This window comes from Vicugna pacos, chromosome 7 (assembly GCF_048564905.1).
Source record: "Vicugna pacos chromosome 7, VicPac4, whole genome shotgun sequence".
Taxonomy (NCBI): Eukaryota; Metazoa; Chordata; class Mammalia; order Artiodactyla; family Camelidae; genus Vicugna; species Vicugna pacos.
Genome location: NC_132993.1, coordinates 41,810,020 through 41,831,328, shown reverse-complemented (window position 1 = coordinate 41,831,328; position 21,309 = coordinate 41,810,020). Strand labels below are relative to the sequence as shown.

At 40.3% G+C, this 21,309-nt stretch overlaps 2 protein-coding genes across 10 annotated transcripts in view; one reads left to right on the top strand and one right to left on the bottom strand.

The window, feature by feature from the left end:
* The window catches only part of CPVL (carboxypeptidase vitellogenic like), a 111,376-nt gene that overhangs the window by 11,725 nt on the left and 78,342 nt on the right, over positions 1 to 21,309 (bottom strand). For all 9 annotated transcript variants that reach the window (XM_015237290.3, XM_072964755.1, XM_015237291.3 and 6 more), the window contains one exon: positions 17,649 to 17,831. In XM_015237290.3, coding sequence (XP_015092776.2) covers positions 17,649 to 17,831 — 183 coding nt within the window. The remainder of the gene's footprint in view (positions 1 to 17,648; positions 17,832 to 21,309) is intronic.
* On the top strand, positions 1,597 to 2,262 carry LOC140697490 (uncharacterized protein C8orf34-like; the record flags this gene model as incomplete). Its single annotated transcript, XM_072965337.1, has 2 exons — positions 1,597 to 1,789; positions 1,904 to 2,262. Coding segments are annotated over 2 exons (552 nt in total), but the record flags the coding sequence as incomplete, so codon positions are not given.

Sequence of the window (21,309 nt, the reverse complement as noted above, 5' to 3'; positions counted from 1 at the left end):
CTGTAATGCTGCATTTCTTAAATGCCTGGTAAGCACAAGGGTATTTATTCACTTATCAGTGTTTGTTTTATCTTACACACGTATCATACATATTTGTGGCTATTATTCTTTTTTTAATTAAAAATGAAAAGAAAAGATTAACTTGTTTATTTGAGCTTGTTCTTCTTTTTTGAGGAAGGCCTGTATCGCTATAAACTTCCCTCTTAGCACTGCCTTTGCTGTGTCCCATAGGTTTTGAGTGGTTGTGCTTTCATTATCATTTGTCTCAAGGTATTTTTTATTAATATAAACAAGTTAACCCACCACCTGAATCAATTAGAAAAAGAACAACAAAAAGCCCCAAAAAGCAGCAGAAGGAAGGAAATAATAAAGATCAGAGAGGAATTAAATACAATAGAGATTAACAAGACCATAGAAAAAATCAACCAAACCAAAAGCTGGTTTTTTGAAAAAGTAAATAAAATCGACAAACCTCTGGCCAAACTCACAAAGAAGAAAAAAGAGAGAGCACAAATTAGCAAAATAAGAAAGGAAAATGGAGAAATTACAACAAACCAAATAGAAATACAGAAGATCATACGAGAATATTATGAAAAACTATATGGAACCAAACTGGATAACCTAGAGGAGATGGACAAGTTTCTGGAAACATACTGTCCACCAAAACTGAATCAAGAAGAAACTGAACACTTGAACAATCCGATCACTAGAAAGGAAATAGAAATAGCAATTAAAAACCTCCCTACAAATAAAAGTCCAGGACCAGACGGCTTCACCGGGGAATTCTACCAAACACAAAGAACAACTCATACCAGTCCTTCTCAAACTCTTCCAGACGATTGAAAAGGAGGGAATACTCTCAAACTCATTCTATGAAGCCACCATCACCCTGATACCAAAACCAGGCAAAGACACTACAAAAAAAGAGAATTATAGGCCAATATCACTGATGAACATAGACGCCAAAATCCTCACCAAAATTTTAGCAAATAGAATCCAACAACACATAAAAAAGATAATACATCATGACCAAGTGGGGTTCATCCCAGGGACACAAGGCTGGTTCAACATACACAAATCAATCAATGTAATACATCACATCAACAAGAGAAAGGACAAAAACCACATGATCATCTCAATTGATGCAGAAAAAGCATTTGATAAAATTCAACACCCATTTATGATAAAAACTCTCGCCAAAGTGGGTACAGAGGGAACATATCACAACATAATAAAAGCTATATATGACAAACCTACTGCCAGCATAGTTCTCAACGGTGAAAAACTCAAAAGCTTCCCACTAAAATCTGGGACAAGACAAGGATGCCCACTATCACCACTCCTATTCAACATAGTCCTGGAAGTCCTAGCCACAGCAATCAGGCAAGAGAAAGAAATAAAAGGGGTCCAAATTGGAAAAGAAGAGGTAAAAGTGTCATTATATGCTGATGACATGTTACTATATATAGAAAACCCTAAAAGGTCCACACAAAAGCTACTAGAGCTGATTGAAGAATTCAGCAAGGTAGCAGGTTACAAAATTAATGTTCCAGACATGCCCAGCGCGGCGACGGGTGCCCTGGTAGCTGACGGGCAGGCGCAGCGTCGCTCTGGCACCTGGGAATTTCACGTCCTACACGGAGGGAATTAATGACCAAGTTAATAACTGAGACACCTGACCAGCCAATCCCTTTTCTCATTGACCATCTTCAGTCTAAACAAGGAAACCGTGGACAGCTTCAAAGAACTTTATCTGGATCTGCAGCTCTCTGGGCAGAAAGTGAAACATTAGCTCTAATTTTATCCTAATGTAGTAAATTCAACCTGAGGAAGACGTATTTACTGCAAACTTTGGGGAACCAGCCTTGCCAAGACTGTGATGGCCTTATTTCACCCACAAGCACTAAACATAAAGGAACAAGAAGGGATTTCAGAAGCTATGATAAACCCTGGCAATTAAATGCAAAGAAACCTAAAAAGTCAAAAAGTGACCTTGCTGTGTCTAATATTTCTCCACCATCACCAGAATCAAAATCATTGCCAAGGTCAGTAGATCATCCTAAGTGGAACTGGCGGACTAAACCAGAAAGCCGTGATTTTGATGAATTGAACCACATCCTTCAAGAGAGAAAGAAACTGGGAAAAGCCCTTGAGAATCTCTCTCTAAGTATTGCAATTTCAGATGAACTCGATAAGTTGGAGAAAATGAAATTCAGAAGACAAGCAACGTTTCACAGTCACACAGGCCAAATCTGGTTCTGAAGCTGTAAATATGCTGATAGATTTTTTTTTTTTCCTGAAACATGCCCTTTGCCTTAGTCTGTCTTAATGGTAAATGTAGGTTTAAAACATAAACACATTGTTGCTAATTTTAATTCTTGCACTTTAAATGTGCAAGATGAATATGCCTTTCTAGTAATTTCAAAACATTAACTTGATTGCATGATTTCACAGCTTGAAAACTTTGATCTCCTGGCTCTGAGAACATAAATACAGAAGGAATTCAGATTAGTTGCTGCATTATGTAGACACTTAATAAAATTTATCTGCTGCATTTTCATGTAGGCTAGGGAATCAGTATTAAGACATCCAACTACTTTCTGTTGCTAACTATCACTTGGATAAATGTTCATCAAATATGTCTTAATCATGTTTCATATTTTGCTTTTGGTGTATATGTTTATATTAATTAATGCTACATTGTATATATTGTAATATTGTTTTTGTATAATACTTGGAGAAATTGTAAAGACTCAGAAGACCAGGTCTAAATGTTTAAGGAATTGGTTCAAGACTCTTGTAATATTACAAATTAAAAGCCTGTGTTTCTCAGAATCAAGATACTTTAAAAATACATTTTTTTCTCACTGTAAGACAAGTACATATTTATCCCAGAATGTTGAAAAGACAAGGAAATGCTAAAAGAAGAATTAAAATTACCTGTAGTTCTTCCATTCAGATAAAACCATTAAATTTTGGCTTATCATTGTTTTTCCCAACAAATCAAACAGTTCAAAAATCAGTTGCATTTCTTTACACTAATGATAAATCAACAGAAAAAGAAAGTAAAGAAACAATCCCCTTTAAAATAGCACCCAAAGTAATAAAATATCTGGGAATAAATCTAACCAAGGAGGTGAAAGAATTATACACAGAAAACTATAAACCATTGATGAAGGAAATTAAAGAAGACTTTAAAAAATGGAAAGATATTCCATGCTCTTGGATTGGAAGAATCAATATTGTTAAAATGGTCACACTGCCCAAGGCAATCTACAGATTTAATGCAATCCCTATCCAATTACCCAGGACATATTTCACAGAACTAGAACAAATCATAATAAAATTTATATGGAACCATCAAAGACCTAGAATTGCTAAAGCATTACTGAAGAGAAAGAAAGAGGCTGGAGGAATAACTCTCCCAGACTTCAGACAATACTATAGAGCTACAGTCATCAAGACAGCATGGTATTGGTACCAAAACAGACATATGGACCAATGGAACAGAATAGAGAGCCCAGAAATGAACCCACAAACCTTTGGTCAACTCATCTTCGACAAAGGAGGCAAGAATATACAATGGAATAAAGACAGTCTCTTCAGCAAATGGTGTTGGGAAAACTGGACAGCAGCATGTAAAACAATGAAGCTAGAACACACCCTTACACCATATACAACAATCAACTCAAAATGGATTAAAGACTTAAACATAAGACAAGATACAATAAACCTCCTAGAGGAAAACATAGGCAAAACATTATCTGACATACATTTCAAAAATTTTCTCCTAGAAGAAATAAAAGCAAGAATAAACAAATGGGACCTAATGAAACTTACAAGCTTCTGCAGAGCAAAGGAAACCAGAAATAAAACAAGAAGAAAACCTATGGAATGGGAGAAAATTTTTGCAAGTGAAACCGACAAAGGCTTGATCTCCAAAATATATAAGCAGCTCATACGACTCAATAAGAAAAAAATAAACAACCCAATCCAAAAATGGGCAGAAGACCTAAACAAGCAATTCTCCAAGGAAGACATACAAATGATCAAAAAGCACATGAAAAAATGCTCAATATCACTAATTATCAGAGAAATGCAAATCAAAACTACAATGAGGTATCACCTCACACCAGTCAGAATGGCCGTCATTCAAAAATCCAAAAATGACAAATGCTGGAGAGGCTGTGGAGAAAGGGGAACCCTCCTACACTGCTGGTGGGGATGCAGTTTGGTGCAGCCACTATGGAAAACAGTGTGGAGATTCCTCAAAAAGACTAGGAATAGACTTACCATATGACTCAGGAATCCCACTCCTGGGCTTGTACCCAGAAGGAAATCTACTTCAGGAAGACACCTGCACCCCAATGTTCATAGCAGCACTATTTACAATAGCCAAAACATGGAAACAGCCTAAATGTCCATCAACAGGTGACTGGATAAAGAAGATGTGGTATATTTATACAATGGAATACTACTCAGCCATAAAAACCAACAACATAACACCATTTGCAGCAACATGGATCTCCTAGAGAATGTCATTCTAAGTGAAGTAAGCCAGAAAGAGAAAGAAAAATACCATATGAGATCGCTCATATGTGGAATCTAAAAAACAAAAACAAACAAACAAAAACAAAGCATAAATACAGGACAGAAAAAGACTCATGGACAGAGAATACAGACTTGTGGTTACCAGAGGGGTAGAGGGTGGGAAGGGATAGACTGGGATTTCAAAATTGTAGAATAGATAAACAAGATTACACTGTATAGCACAGGGAAATATACACAAAATGTTATGATAAATCACAAAGAAAAAAATGTGACAATGAGTGTGTATATGTCCATGAATGACTGAAAAATTGTGCTGAACACTGGAATTTGACACAACATTGTAAAAGGATTATAAATCAATAAAAAAATGTTAAAAAAAATGAAAAGAAAAGAAAAGTCACCTATTGATGCTGCCAAACTCACAAAAATGAATCTTAAAGAAATTCACCATGTTCTCTGTTGTCCTTTTCCTTCTGCCCAACACAGAGATGATGAGACACAGCATATGTCTAAAAACAGTAAGTGGGGAGGATATGGAGAAGCAATTGAACAGAAACAAAGGCAAAAGTGGGAAGTTCCCCTCTGGCAGGCAGCTCCAAGAGACAGAGCTGGTGCCAGAATGGAAACCTTGGGACTCCGGTTGCTGCATAAGAAAATAAATATGGGAACAAAAATAAACACCCACATCTCCATGCTGGACAGCAGAAGAGTAAGGAGTTGCCAAACATTTGGTATTTTTATTTTGCTAGAGTATTTTTTACTCTCTAAATCTAAGCTCCTATGTTTCGCTTCTTCCCTGTTTCTATATAGTATAAGCTCAGTACAAATAGAAAAAAAAAAATCAGAACAAAAGCATAAAGGCTGGATCCCTGTTGATTTATTGTCAACAAGGATGTTTCAGATTACTGTTAGCCTACAAGGGACTCAGTGCCTTAGAAACATCTCATCACTTAACTTAACGACTTTTATTTACTATTGTCAGAGTGCCATGCAGCAGAATGGGAACACTTCCCCAGGCTCCTCTGCTTCCCACCAAGACAGTCTCCTTGTTATGGTGAAGTTGAAACTGATGCAACTGCCCCAGTTCCAGACCCATCTGATGAATAACACTTAGCCTGTTCCATCATCTGAGCCTTAGACATAATATCTCTTAAGGACTCTATTAGCTGGGGCTGGGGGGTGCTTCTTGCCCTGTGAAAACAGATTCATGCTAGGAGAGCTCAATAAAGGCAACAGAAGTAAATATTTAATACTTACTAGGTGGTGGACAACGTATCAAGTAATATATAAGCGTTATCTTAATTAATCCTAATAATTAATCCTTCCCAAGGCAGGGAAGTGTTACCGTCATCTCTACTTCACAGATGAGAACCTCTCAGAGAGGTTAAGTAACTTGCCTAAGGTCGCACAGCTAGTGAGTGGTGGAGCTGGGAGCTAATCCAGGTCTAACACAGTATTCATTCTTTTAAACCCTACACTATAATGTTACTTGAGTATGGTGATAATAGAAGTACTGAGAATCACCAAGGCGATAAACAAGAAATAAAATTCAAGCTCATAACTTCTCAATCTGAGGTCACCAAAGGTGGTCTGGGTTTTGGGCTGGGGAGGGGCTATAGATTATTTTCAACAATTCAGATAGTCTAATGCATGGGTTCTTTGTCTTTTTTGTACCATGGACTGTTTGGCGCAGCCTATAGACACCTCTCAGAATAGTGTTTTTAAATACATGATTCACTTATATATGTGTGTGTATACATATTATACACACACACACATACATATATATATACTCATATAGATTACAAATGAAGCCATTATGTTGAAATGATCAAAATGCTAAAACATCAAGTTGTGATACAGCAACATACATATTTCTATATGAACACATTCAAGAAGAGCAGCCAGTGGGTCTGATAACTACTGTAACTTAAAGTGGTGATGGTCGTAAGCGTTGTTTCAAGCTATTTGCAACAGTGTCTGTATTTGATATGAACATATCTCTACTTTGTATGGTGACAAAGTCAAAGGCACTGCTCATACTGCTGTGGTTTGTTGTCTACATTCATAATGGAAGGAAATGCTAAATTTCTTAATTCATAATGGAAGGAAATGATGTTTCAGTTAGAGGTTATTGAAAATAAAGATGCATTTTTTTTCCCTTCTAAGTTCATTGACCCCTTGAATCTTAACCACAAACCGTTCCCCAGACTAGGAATCTGTATTAAGTAATCTAATGATCGCCTAATAGAAGTGCTAAGTTTACTCCCAATAAGACTTCAGTCTAAATCACTGCATTTTTATTTTTTGCTTTGGCATGGAACTAATTATATCAATCCATGATACTATCTGATCAATAATTAATATCCAAAAACAAATTCACTGTGACTGGCGGACATCCTTGCTGAGAACTCTCCAGATGACGTTTACAGGAGACCCCGCTTGATCTAATTGTATCTTTGTTGGAAAGTAACAAAGGCACATTACTCTCTGAAGACTGCACACGAGAACCACATCATTTCAGCAGAGGACAGAACTCTGCTGGGAAAAGGAAGCGAATGTTTTGAGTAAATAAAAGAGTTTTTTACAAGTCTAAATTACCTATGGTCTATCAGTGTTTTGAGGAGAACAAAGACCACTTGTAAATCTACAATGCATGGCAGGGAACTGAGGTTCAAAATTTAGCTTAAGGTTTTGGCTGAGGATTTCAGAGAACCAGAGCCACACCAGTAAATCCTATTGACTAGAGGACACTTTTCTAAACTTGATGCTTCAGATCAATGGCTGGTTTGTTAAGAGTAAAACTATGTTCTCAGGTTTCTGGTTGGTCTGTAAGAAAGTAAAATAGGTCAGGACTTAGAATACCCTTTAGGCATCAGAACGGAAGTTTATCCAAACATAAGCCACACAGGATTTCTGCGAGATGGAAGCCATTTAAGTATCAACAGAGCAACAAAAGACATCACAGTTTGGGGTTCCCTGGGACCAGCTGCATATTAAATTCCCTAAGAGGCTTAATTAATATTCAGGTCCTACCCCAGACCACTGGGGTTGGAATATCTGGAAATAGGCCTTGGGAATCTATATTTGCAAGGGTTGAGACACACTGGTTTAGGAAAATGTAGTGGATAATGATGGCCCCAAATTCTTGCCATTCTTGCCATCAAGGGGAATCTGGCCTTACTCTGTGCTTTGCTTTTGACCAAGAAAATGCAATGAAAATAATATTCTGGGACTTTTGAACTCTTGCATTAAAAGGTTAAGCATCTTTTGCTTCTCAGATTGGGAGACCTGCCACCATACTCTGAAGTCCAGGCCAGGAAGCTATGTGAGTAGAGGTCATGTGGGGAGAGTGCTGGAGGAGAGGAGACTGCCTTGGATGCCCCAGCTTTAGCCAAACTCTCAGCTGAATGCAGCTGCACATGGGACCTAAGTCTACCCCACATCAGAAGAACCACCCTGCTGAGCTCATTCCACCCACATAATTGTGAGAAATAATAAATTGTTGTTGTGTTACGTCAGTAAGTTTTGGAGCAGTTTCTTATTCTGTAATAAATAACTGAAAAAGGGAAATATTTACCGACAATTCTTTATTCTTTTCCCTGGAATCTCCATAGGAATTGAAAAACAAGGCTGTATCCATCTTTCTAATGCAGATGGAAGACATAATTACACTGAGAGCTTAAGCGATAGCTTACATTATGCAAACAAAGGAAGACCAATATCCCATGCTGTCTTAGGCAAACCACCAGCTCCCGCTGCTGTCTCCCCTTCCCTCACCCCACCACAAACCCTGAGGGCTTGCAACTACATTATCTGGGTGGCCTTTGTGGTAAACACAGAGCTGCATCATCAGATCCACTTTCAAGGATGGACTTGTGGCCCAGCTGCGGGGAGTCTAGTAGCAGACAGCTTCCAGCTGTCAGCCACTTCAGGGTCTGCCTCGCCTGCAGGGCACCGCCTTTGCCAAAATGATGCCCTTTCTAGGGCAGCCCATTTTGGGTGACTGAGTGAGGTGGAGGGTATAAAGGCCTGATCATTTTTGTCTGATGGAAGATGCTCTGGTGGAAACTTCTCCCTCTAGAGCTCCCTGCTAGGGTGGCCAAGGTTTGTCAGGCGTGTACCATAGTTTGATTTTCTCCTCTGCCAATTCTGCTTCCTGTCAAAGGTGTTAATCCCTGATAAACATCCCACACACTGAACTTGGCCTCCAGTGTCTCCTGCTGGAGAACCCAACTTGTGACTGCCAGGAAGCTCTCTGATGACAGCAAGTATTATCACTGAGGGCATGGGTATGGTTTGATTGCTATGTTCTGGTTTTCGTCATAGTTTGATTCCCATAAATGGACAGACGAATCTTCTCCAGGCTTGGAAGATAGAGACAAAGAACCCAAGAATCATCCCTCTTTGCGGAAATCAGCGAAGTTGGAAGAGAGAGAAAGTTTCAGTTGAACAATTTCTGTACCAAAGCCAAAACATTTTTCTAGGAATTAGCTGCATCTGGTAATCACTATCTCAAATCTGTTTAACAGTTACTATCCTCCATTAAATATTGTTGTAACTTCTCATCCCTTTTCAACTAATCCAATGCAGAAGTTACATTTATTGCTCTTTGCTGACTCAGATTTTTGTCAGTGCAACCAAGGACTTGCTGAAGACCTCTTTGGAACTGTGGGTTCCTTCAGAAATAGTCCCTAATGCTCCCTAAGCTGTTTAAAATTCTAAATGAAAAAAATGACTTAAGTCCAAGAGAGGCAGGTGGCAGCTCTCTGTCATTCCCTCTGTGGATGGTCCGTGGAAACCTTAAAATCCTAGCCTGACTTTCCTTTCCACTCAAAGGACTGTGGTTGTTCTTTCCTCCATTTTTTAAGAAACAAAACAGTTAATGTTAGTTTCAGAAAAGCACAATTAGGAAGCTGTGGTTGTTATTGCTTCTGTCTGCACACCAGGCTTCCCCCATCCTCCTCCTCTTGTAAGCACTCTGCTTCCCTTTAGAAAACAGTCTTCTGTGTGGACTGGATGTGCTGCCAAATACACTGGCCGCCACCAAGACTCCGCCCCCACCTCTGTCACCACACCTCACACACACCCCAAGGGCAGACACGCAGCCTAGGCTGGCCAATCAGGGTACACCATCCCTCCCGTTCCACAGCCCTGATAGGGACTTAAGGCCCGGTGGTGCAGGGGAAAGTTCCGGATGTGGGCTGCCAAATCTCAGCTACTACTGTTATTTGAAGCCTTAAGCAAGTTTCCCGGGTGAAACTTCTGTTTCTTCATTTATAAATTAGTAAATACAAGCACATCATTTACAGGGGAGCTCCAAGTATTCCATCAAGCTGTGGAGAAGAAAGTATGTGGCAGCCCAGTGGCCTGAGGGCTTGCAAATGCTGAAGGGTCAGTAGCCATCCTCAGTGTCTCATTAGTGGCCTTCCCGACACCCCCATGAAGGAACTGAACCAGCGACCAGCCCACAGCAAGTAAGTGGTAAAAACTGAAATTCACACAGGTTGGTCTAAGTCTATAGTACATCTTCCTCTCATTACCCCAGACTGCCTTCCCTTGGTCACACTCTCCAAAACAGTCACGCTTTGAGGGTGGTGGGCTCCCCCTTTGGATTCTCTGTACATAACCCCTGGCAGGAGGTCTGATCCCTGCTAGAAACTCAGGGAGAAGCCCCTGAGGAGAATGTGACAGACTGCAGGCCTGAGGACTCCACAAGCCAAATCCGGGTCAAGGTCAAAGTGTAAGTCATGGCTCAGGGCTTGTGCTATAGGGGGCTGGGGAGCTCGCTGTGGCTGCCTGAGGAGGGCACCAGGATGACACCAGCATGCCAGGCTCTCCCTGTGGCTACTGAGCTTTTAAGTTGCTTTAGCTACAAAAGAAATACCATCTCTCCAACAGCTTGGACATAACAAAGCTAATCGCTTCTATTTCAGGAGTTCAGAATCAGGTGTCAAGAAAGTGGTGTTGGGAAGCAGGTGGAAAACCTTCTTCCAAACCAGCTCTTAACATGACTCCCCACTTCCCAGGGATCCTCCTCCTCTGACCTCTCTCCACTCTGAAGTCACCCTATTGCCGCCATTTTAAACTTCCCAAAGGACATCTTTGAAAATGCGCTTAAACATCTTCCATGGTGACAAACACTGTATGCGTCCACTTACCTAAGATACTTAGAGGAGCCAAATTCACGGAGACAGAGGTACAGTGGTGGTTGCTAGGGGCTAGTGAAGGGGGAATGGGGAGTTGGTGTTTAATTACAGAGTCTCAGCTTTACCAGATGAAAAGAGCTGTGGGGATGGATGGTGGTGACAGCTCCACAACATGAATACATTTAATACCACTGAACTGGATACTTAAAAACGGTTAAGATGGCAAATTGTGTTATGTATAGTTTACCACAAAAAAAAAAATTGGAGAGAAACCCTTCAATGCCCACTTCCCTGGCCAAAGCTTGCTTAAATAATAGAATACTCACCCCTTTGCAAGGCCCCACGATCCCTTTTCAGTTTCTCTCCCAGGCTCCAGACGGTGTGCTCTGCCCTGCTCTGTATGCTCTTACTCTGAGGCTCTGCCCACCATGTTTTCTCTGCTCATTTTAGCCAATTTCAGCATCTGTTCTTTTATTAACATCAGAAGTTCCCTAATTAAGCCATAACCTTTATTGTTTTAATGTAGCTACTGGGGATTGCACCCAGGACCTTGTGCATGCTAAGCATGCAGCTCTACCACTGAGCTGTACCCACTCGCCTCTCCACAAACCTTTCTTAACACTGGATGAAACTCACCACCTACTAAGCTCTAGTACCTTTTAAAAAACCCTGATACTCTGTCTGTCTATAGGCGGTAGGCACACACGTGACTCCAGAGCTAACACTAGATGCAAATACATTATTTCTCAGGCCTGCTTTAATTATGGCTGATATGTACGCAGGCTCCAATTTTAACTGTAGTAGCTTACCACTGCCAATCCATCATTCCAGGGGTGAGTGCCCTTGTGAAGTAGAAAACCACTGGGCTGGAAGCCAGGAGGCCTGGAATCTAACCTCAGCTCAGACCTGAAATAGGTAGGAGACTTTGGGACAGTTACTTAAACTGTGGGCTTCAGTTTCTCCACCTGGAAAATGAGATCTAAAATTTCCTTCAGTTGTAAAATGCTACTTACAGGATGGATTGTAAGTATTATTGCATAACCTGAACTGTATCGATCACGAAAACATAAAATAGAAATAGCAATGACTGAAATTGCAATCGGGAAGAAAGACTTGTTGGAAATCATGCAAAACGCATGATAAGAGAAGCTATGCCCAGTAAGACTGTATAGGAATGAAAATTGACCAGTGACTCAAATCTTCCTTTTAAATGGAAAATAATCAGTCTGAATAAAAGTGTTTTCAATGAAATAAAGATAGAAAAGAATTAAAACAGTTTCAGTGCTTTCTTCAGAAAGTTTAGCTTCATGAAGTTTTTTCCAGAAAGATGTTTTTAAAGAAATTCATCAGTGTTGGTATTATTCTGATTAAAATTTTATATTGATAAACGTGGCATTGAAACATCTTTGGGGGTTGAAATGACGATTCAAAGATATAAGAACAAAATGTCCTGCATTTCAAAAGTAGTGGCAACATCAAAACAGATCATGAACAGCACCTTTAACATTCGGAGAAGGGCAAACAAAGACCCCAAACGAGCGGCAGGGTGGCCTTGACAGTGATGGATGTGGGTTGCCACCAGCCAAGGAGAAAGAGGATTAGACCTTTGATCAACCCTGTAACACTACTAAAATCATACACACACGTGCACACACACTGACAGCCACTGTCCTATTCCATTCTGCTTGCTAACTGAGCCCCTCTGGGTATTAATGAAAAATATAGCTAGTTCAGATTTTCCTTTGAAGGTACCTTAGAGGCAACTCAGTCCAAAGCTTGCATTTTACAGATGAACGAACTAAGGCTCAGAAAAGCCCCTTACTCTCAGGTGAAATAAAAAGGCAGATTCCGTGTCTTAGAATGGTACAGGTAACGAGGCCAGGACCTATAAGGGGAAGCAAACAGCAGTCACTGTTCACCTGACATCTGAAGGCTGGCTGGAGCTGGCTGGTTTTCCCTGAGCATCCCTTGACAGGAATCCAGGGAGAAAACCGCTCCCCATCTCAGTACCCTGACGCTCCCCTGGGAGAGCTGTCATTCCTTTAAGCGGACATTTTAGGGAACCATCGGAGACAAGTCGACTTTGGTTTCAGTTTTTAAATTAAGAGCTGTAGGGTTTGGCAGAGAGCAAGGTTTCTTTTTTGGCCGATGCGTACACACGCTTCTGTTTTGTGTGTCTAATGTGAAAAAGCCAAGTCCATGGCTGAGGCCCGTTTTCTGCATTATCAGACGTCTGGCCTGACATTTGAACGGTACCCTCAATCCACAGAGAACGCCTTTAAGAACACTGGAGCTCTTTTCCCTCCTTCATCCCCCCGCCCCCGATCTCCCCACGACACCCTCATCCTACGCTGAGACATTAAGGAGAAGGAGCGCTGCCAACATTGTAAAATCACCGACATAAAATGCAGCTCCCTCGCCGTGCAGTAAAACACTTCTATCACAAACATATGTGAGCCTCGCTTCTTTTGTTACCCGGGTTTTGGCAGCCGGAGGAGTGCCATTTCACCTCTCAATGTGTTTTGCATGCACAAGAGTCAGTGGGCTTCGTGTGATATTTGCACAAGTTTCTGAGTAGGGGCGGCTCTTCTCCCACCTCTGTGGCACACACTTCCCAGCAGCCCCAGTCTGGCCTCCCAAGCTGGGCGTCCCATGCATGGCGCTGGGCAGGACACAGGTGTGATGCCAGGCACTGGGGCGTTTCACAAGGCTGGTCTGGGGGATGTAAAGTAACAGGTGGCTGCGGCAGCCATCAAAGGGTCTGCAGGACACGCTGAGTGTGCCTGGTGGGATTCTCAGCATAAAGTGGTGCTGCAGACTCAAGGGACGGAGGGGGAGGGACGTGTCCGTTGCTCCCCGGCAGCTCGGCATTCATGTCTGCCTATAATGGCCTGAATATTAATATTCCAGCTTTCCTCTAACGGTTGATTTTCTGTAAGGGACAATCAAACATATTCCCTGATCTTTACTATTTATAATTTTCCTTTTGTTATGTATAGTCTTATACATGCTCCACGGTAACAATAACAACAGCAAGCATTTCCTATGAGTCAGGGACTGCTCTACGCTAACGCGCTAATTAAATCCCCTCAACAACCCTATGAGGATACTACAGGCCGAGTGGCTTAAACAACAGAAATTTCTCACAGTTTTGGAGTCTGGGAAGTCCAGGGTCAAAGTGCTAGCTAATTGGGTTTCTGGTGAGAGCTCTCTTCCTGGCTTGTAGTTGGCTGCCTTCTGGCTGCATCCTCACATGGCAGAGAGAAGAGGGGTTGGAGAGCTCTCTGGTGTCTCTTCTTATAAGGACACTAATGCCATAGAATCAAGGAGCTGCCCTTACAACCTCACTTAACCTTAACTACCTCCTCATATGCCCTTTCTGGAAATACAGTCACATCCTAGGTTAGGGCCTCAGCATATGAATTTGGGGAGACACAATTCAGTCCACAGCAGGTAGGTATTATTGCTATCCCCATCCCTATTTTATAGGAGATGAAGTCAGGGCTTAGAGAGGTAAAACACTTGCCCGTGGTCACATAGCTGTTCAGTAAAAGACTCAGGATGTAAGCCATGGTCTTCCCAACTCAAATGCTCATGTCTCTAACCACTCTATTATACTATCTCTACATATGTTATAGGTATAACACACACACACACACACACACACACACACACACAAACACACATGTATATATAACCTAATACTGCACACTGTTTGATTCAGTAACAATGATCATTCCTAAACTAGGCAGCAATTGGGGTAAAAAATTCTCCCCAACAGAAAGATATCAACGAGCAAAATTTTCCTTGTGAGAGAAAAGATCTCACTTAAGGGTGTGTGTGTGTAGAGGGTCCTGATACCAAACAAGATAGCATGAATCAACTCAGAATTTGTACTGGAAGGGATGTCAAACCAAAACAAGAAGTTGGGACTTCAAGTTCAGAGCTCAATCTACTGGATGAGGTTTAATGAAGTTCCAGAGGACAGAATACATGTCATATACATACATTTTATATATATATATATATATATATATATAATTTATATGGGATATAATTAGCTTTCTGGGTACAAACTCTGCCCTGACCCACAAGGTCCCATGTGATGTGGCCACAGCCAGTTGTCTGGCTTTGCCTCCCCCTTTTCCCTATTCCTCACTACCTCTCAGACCCATTGGCCCTCCTTCCCTTCCTCAGGCACATCCAGCTCGTTTCTGCCCCTTGGCACATCTAGATGTTCTCTGCAGAGAAACTCTGGCCCACGTCTGCACATGTCCTACTGTCTCACCTCTTCAGAGAGGCTTCTGGGATCCACCATCCAAAGTGGTCCTTATCCCACTACCACTCATGCTCTTTCACATCATCCAGTTTTATTTTCTGATGTTACCTTATTTGTTAATGTGTATATATGCTTGTTTTCTGCTTTTATTTCCCCCCTCCTTTGAGTAACAAATTCATTACCCTAGTGTGCAATAATAGAAATGAAGAAAGGTTGAAAACTCATGTTCTAATATGCATATTAGAATTTTTTTAAGAATAGTAAATCACACACAAGGAAAATAATAGCAATAAGACAACAGGTATAAAAGTAAAAATTAACAAAATAGAGCAAGACTACAACAAGGATCTAAAGATAAAAATTGGTTCTCTGAAGAAAATAATAGCATTTTTAAACTCTGGGCAAGAGAAGCAAAAATTGTAATATCACTACAGATTTTAAGAGACATTAAACGATAGTAAAGTGATGTTATTAAAGCAACCGTATGCCAATAAATTTTAAAATTTTGATCAAAAGAAAAAATACCGGAAAAAAAAATACAACCTATAAGAATTGACACCATAGAAAATAGAAATTTGATTAATCCCATAGTTATTACAGAAATGAAGCTGCAATTAAAAACCTTCACTCAAAGTAACCTTCAGGCCCTAACCCTTCACCAATAAATCCCCTAACACTGAAAGATACTATTTCAGACACTGGAAAAAGAGGAGATGATTCCCAACTCATTTTATGAGGCCAGCATAACCCTGATCCCAAACCTTGGAAAGGACAGTGTAAGAAAGAAAAATTATAGGCCTATTTTTTCTCAAGCGCATACACACAAATATTCTAAATAAAACAGTAGTAACCCAATCCCAGTAATAAACATCCCTTCTGGCACAGGATTAAGGCAAAGATTCCCACTATCACCACCTCCCTTCAACTTCATAAAAGTCTTCATGATGTGAGGCCAGGAAAAGAAATAAGCAGTAAAACTGCTGAAGAGAAAGGAATAGAACTGTAACTGCTCACAGAGGACAATAATTGTCATTACATACGTAGAGGATGCAAAAGAATTTACAAATCACTGAAATTAATAAATTTAGCAAGATTATTGCTCACAAAGTCACTGCAAAAACTCAGTTGTATATCTATGGTACCAGCAAATAAACAATTATAAAATGGAGTTTCTAAAATCATACAATTTACGATAGCATCAAAAACTCCACCAAGTACCTGGGATTCTGTAGCAAAAGATATACAACACCTCTAGACAGAAGACTATAAAATATAATTGGGAAAAATTAAAGAAGACCTAAATAAAGGAACATGTTATTAATATATAACATGTGCATGGTTTTGAATATTCAATACTGTAAAGGTATGAACACTCCTAGAATTGATATAAAGTTTTCATGCAAAACCAAACACAATTTCAGCAGAAATTTTTGTAGAACTGAAAAACTGAGTCTACAACTTACACGGAAATGCAAAAGGCCAAGAAAAACCATGACAGTCTTGAAGAAAAAGAACAACATGGTTGGAGGTTTTAGATTACCAGTTATCAAGAGTTACACTGAAGCTATAGCAAATAGGACACTATGACATTGTCTTATGGATAGACAAACAGGCCAATGGACTAGACTAGAGAGAACAGACACAAACCCATACATACACAGCTACCTGATTTACGACAAAGGTGACTCCGTAGAGCAGTGGGAGGAGAACGCTTTTTTCAATATGGCACTAGACTGTTTGACTATTTCTACGGATTAAAAAGAACCTTAAAAAAAATAAAATAAAAAGAGCCTTGACACATACACCACATATAATATCAATTCCACCTGGACTGTTGATCCAAAAGTGAAAGGTAAGACAATAAAGCTTCTCCACAATAACAAAAAGAATATATTCATAGCCTTGGGGCTCTCTTAAATATGACATTAAAAGCACTAAACATAGAGGAAAAAATTAATAAATTGGACTACATTAAGGTGAACTGAGGTCCCAATGTTGCCTCACATAAAAAACTAGGGGAAGAAAATCAAGTCCAGAAGATTAAATTCTTCCTCTTGATTAAGTAAATCTTAGGGATTTTCTTAATTTCTCCAAAAACTTTCATAGGTAAACAGTGTAATCATCGTGTAATCATGGAAGAAAACCTATTCATCTTTAAAGGAGCTGAGGCCTGCAAATCGGAGGTGCAGTGGACAGCCTTGGCCAGAGTAATATCTGACCCTTAAAGGAGAGGTCACACTAGGGCATCAGATAGAGAGACTTTGTCCCGAGGCTCCATGTCTAATACACAAATGTGATCACAGATTTGCCAAAGGACATTTCATTGAATCTTCCTCATCTAATTTGTTCAAGCTCTCTTTTGTTCCCAAATCAACTAATTCTCTCACTGATTATTCACCTTCTGGGGCTGAGTATGATCTTTTTAATTCTCACCATATCTCTTAACAGTACCTACACTTGTGTCTGTCAACTTTTGTCATAACATTAAGTATTTGTATTTTCATATGAACTCACACCTCCCTTCTCTGTGGAAAGAAGGGCAACAGAAGACACATTTTGGCTGTTTTATGACGTTGCTGAAGGCTGACCCTTCCTTACTGGTATTCAGGCTTTGTTTCAATCCCACTATCCCATTCCCACAACCTGCATGCCCAGAAGCATTTTCATACCTGACAGAAGTCACCCGCTTGCCGTACATAACCAGCCACATCATGATCAGATTTAAGGACCTTCCAAACTTTTCTTTCTGCCTTCTTGTAATCCTGGGATCCTTTCCAGTCCATGGCCATCAAGGAGCGCTCTGTCAGGGGAGCTGCCACAATGATGTCTAGTTGCCCATTGTAGATTAGAACCTGTAATGAAATTGAGCCATGGGCAAATGCAGGAGTCAGCTGGTGAAGCCAGTCAGTGAAGGTACAGATAGTGCAACCTAGAGAGAAAAGGGAACGTGAGCTTCTCTGATAATACGGCTCAGAGAGGCCAGCCCAGCAGATCAGTGAGGTCATTTTCTTACAGTTGGCTACACACACCAACAACCTGAAAAAACTCAAGCCTTGCCTCAACCATTGCATTCTTCCAAAAGTTTGATTCTTCATAGGAATATGCACATATCTCTCTTGGTTGCAAAAGCATTTGGTTGCATTCCCGAGTGATACAGGTTTTACTTGGATGTACAGCTATGTTAAGGAAGAAGGTTACATTTCAGTGGAACTAAGGAATACTACACCCTAGGATTTTCATAAGGCCTGCATTTCATTAACTTCACTTTCAGGCACTGCAGCAGCTGGCAAGCTGGACATTCTCTCTCACGGTTGCTAATCCATATTACTTTCCCCTCCTACATTTCAGTGGCAACTATAATTTTCTAGAGGCAGACAGATAGATGCAGGTGCCTCAGATTTGTTACTTATTGAAGGCAACCACGATGTCTGCCATGCCACTTCCTCCTTGTCTTAAATATGATAGCCACTTGTCAACAATGAGGAATGTCCTTCAAATGCCTCAAATAGATTTTTTTTTAGCCAAGTTGTATGAGAAACTCTGGGGCAACTCTTATCTTTTCCTCCCAAATAACTTTCAATTAGCTTGAAAAAGAATTCAGGTAATACCCAATGCTGATGACGTTGTGAAGCTACTGGTGACAGCATAAAATGGCACCACTCTTCAGGAAAGCAATGACCAATTTTTAACGCAAAGACTTTAAAATGTTGAGACTCTTTGTCCCAGAAATCCCAGTTTGTGGACTAAATTCTATGCAAATAAGCCCAAAGAAATTTTTAAAAATTCATTAAATCTTTATAATGACAAACTTGAACACAGTCTAACAGTTTCATATTAGTGAGTGGTTAAATAACCATGGTACAGAAATTCTATGGGATATCGCAAAACAATTTAAAATGTTTGACTAAACTACAAAGCAACGTGGAAAACGCTTATCGTGTCATGTTAAGTGTGAAAGCTGAATGCCAAATATATATCACCATTATGAATGTATAAAATTGATATGCTTCCTTACATACATAGAATGAAACTTTAAAAAAATGAATATAATTGATTAATTTTGGTGGTGGAAATCTGAGTAATGTTCCCCTCTGTTTTCATCTCTTCCTTGGCTATTTTTTGCAATCAACACAATACTGATTCTCAAAAGATATTGTCCAACAAAGAGATTTTCTTAGACTCCATGCTACCTTTGATCTATTGGGAAGCTCTGGTTTGGCTCAAGTGAAGACCTTTGGTTGAATCCTCAAATTGGATATAAAATGTTTCACTGCATATGTTTTCATCTCTGCCCTCCTGGTATAGGGTTCTTAAAAGGCTTACACATAATTAAAAAGCCCAGGACTTTTACACACTCCAAATCCTCAAGCAGCAGTGGGCCAGGATTCAACCTAAGATGAAAGAATCCTGGGCCCCCTCTATAGGAATACAGAGTCTTTCATGTTACTCAGTCACCATCACCACCTCCACTCTCCTAAGCAGACCACCACCCCTCCCCCTACCACAATCTTGATAGATTTAAAGCCTGTTTAAAAAAAACTCAACTCAACTATAGCAATAAAAATTTGCATTGTTTATACAAAGAAATTGCCTCAAAGACCTTGAGTACTTAGGTTCCATGCAAATCTCCTACGGCTCTTTTGCCAATAGTATGGAAACAATTATATATGATCTGTACCAGCAAACAAGGCTTAACTACCTCACCATTCTAGGAAGGGCTGATTATAGCTGATTAACAAAGATAATTGTCTATAAAGCAATTCTTCTTCTAGAATTCAATGAGAAGATGCTGATTAGCACACACACAAGTGTATCTAGCTGTTTTTCCTCTGTGTGGCCACTATGAAGTTTGCATCTTTCTGACTGTATCTTGCTACCTTACTATCATCAGTGTATTTTGAAATTGATTTGAGTTTTTCATCTTGGAGAGATGATAGCAAAATCCAGCTGTTACAGCAAAAGCAGGCTGATACATACGTACAGCATTAGGGTACATGTTTGTTGAACTGGACTGAAGCAAAGCCCATCCCTGAGCTGTCTCCTTGGTTTCTCAAGACTCAGCATACACAAAAGTACTAACCCTCCAGAATGAGGCAGCGAAGGGCTGGACTGCATTATTTTGTACATATGATGTGCAGAAGATCTACTTTGGGGGGCAAATGGAAATCCTTCGTTTGCAAAGACGGGAAAACATTTTCAACTTCTCAAGGACACGCAACTCAAATGCAACAAAAAACAAATCAGGTTAATGATCAAGTGAAGTGATTTCAGAGCTGGCATTTAAGGCTGCTAGCATTAAATGTAAGAATCCCAGAGCTTCTATATTTATCTAAATGTCACATTTACTCTCATCAGCTCCCACAGGAATACCCCATTTGGATGCCTCCAGGGCTGAGTGGACAAGATATCCCAGGATCCAGTGACAGTGAGTGGAGAAGACAGGTGGGTGTAGCGCAGGGGTGGGTGGTCCTGAAGCCAAAGGGTACGTGATAACCACCCACATCCTGAGCGTCAGAGAAGTTCCAGGACAAGGCCTAAGCTTCAACTGATTGGCCTCTTATGAAGGATCTACGCACGCTCACCCACGTCTTCCTGGTAGGGTGACCCACTGTCCCAGTTTGCCCTGGGCGGAGGAGTTTCCCAGGATGCAGGCCCTTCAGGCTAAAACTGGGACAGTCTGGGGCAAACCTTCCCTTGAGACTTGCTGGTATTTTAAGTAACAAGGTCTAAAGACAGAGAGGAGGAGACAGAAATGAATGCAGCTTTTAGCTACACTTCCCTTGTCAGGAGTGACTCTAACAAACCAAGGGGCAGAGAAAGTGCCAGATGGAGCTGGTTCCCAGTAACACAGGGAGCACCCCTGAACACCCCGTGTCCTCACTTTCCTTTCGGGTCAGCTGTGAGGCCTCAGTAAAGAGTAGAGGCACTTCTTTTAGAGAATTTTCTTTCCTTTTACTACTTGAGATCTGACTGGTTAGTTTGTTAAAACTGATGGTGATGCAAAGATATGGAAAAATACTTACTAAAAACATCAATGAAAAACTATGATTCCACTGTGCATGCTCTATAATTACTGCATTTCAAAAAGATGCTTCAAACTCGGGGAAAGAGTACACCAGAATACTAGCAGTTAAGATAGTCAAAGTATGGGTGATGTGTTTTGACTATTTTCTAGGCCATTTAGGTGTATGTGGTTTGGCTGCTTCTATAACGAAAACATAATAAAACAAACAATAACACGAAGAGGTTGGGCACCTTAATGTGGCAAAAGATAAGTCTTTATAGAGGAATAATTTGTATTAACTCAAGTATTACCAGCTTTCAATTTTT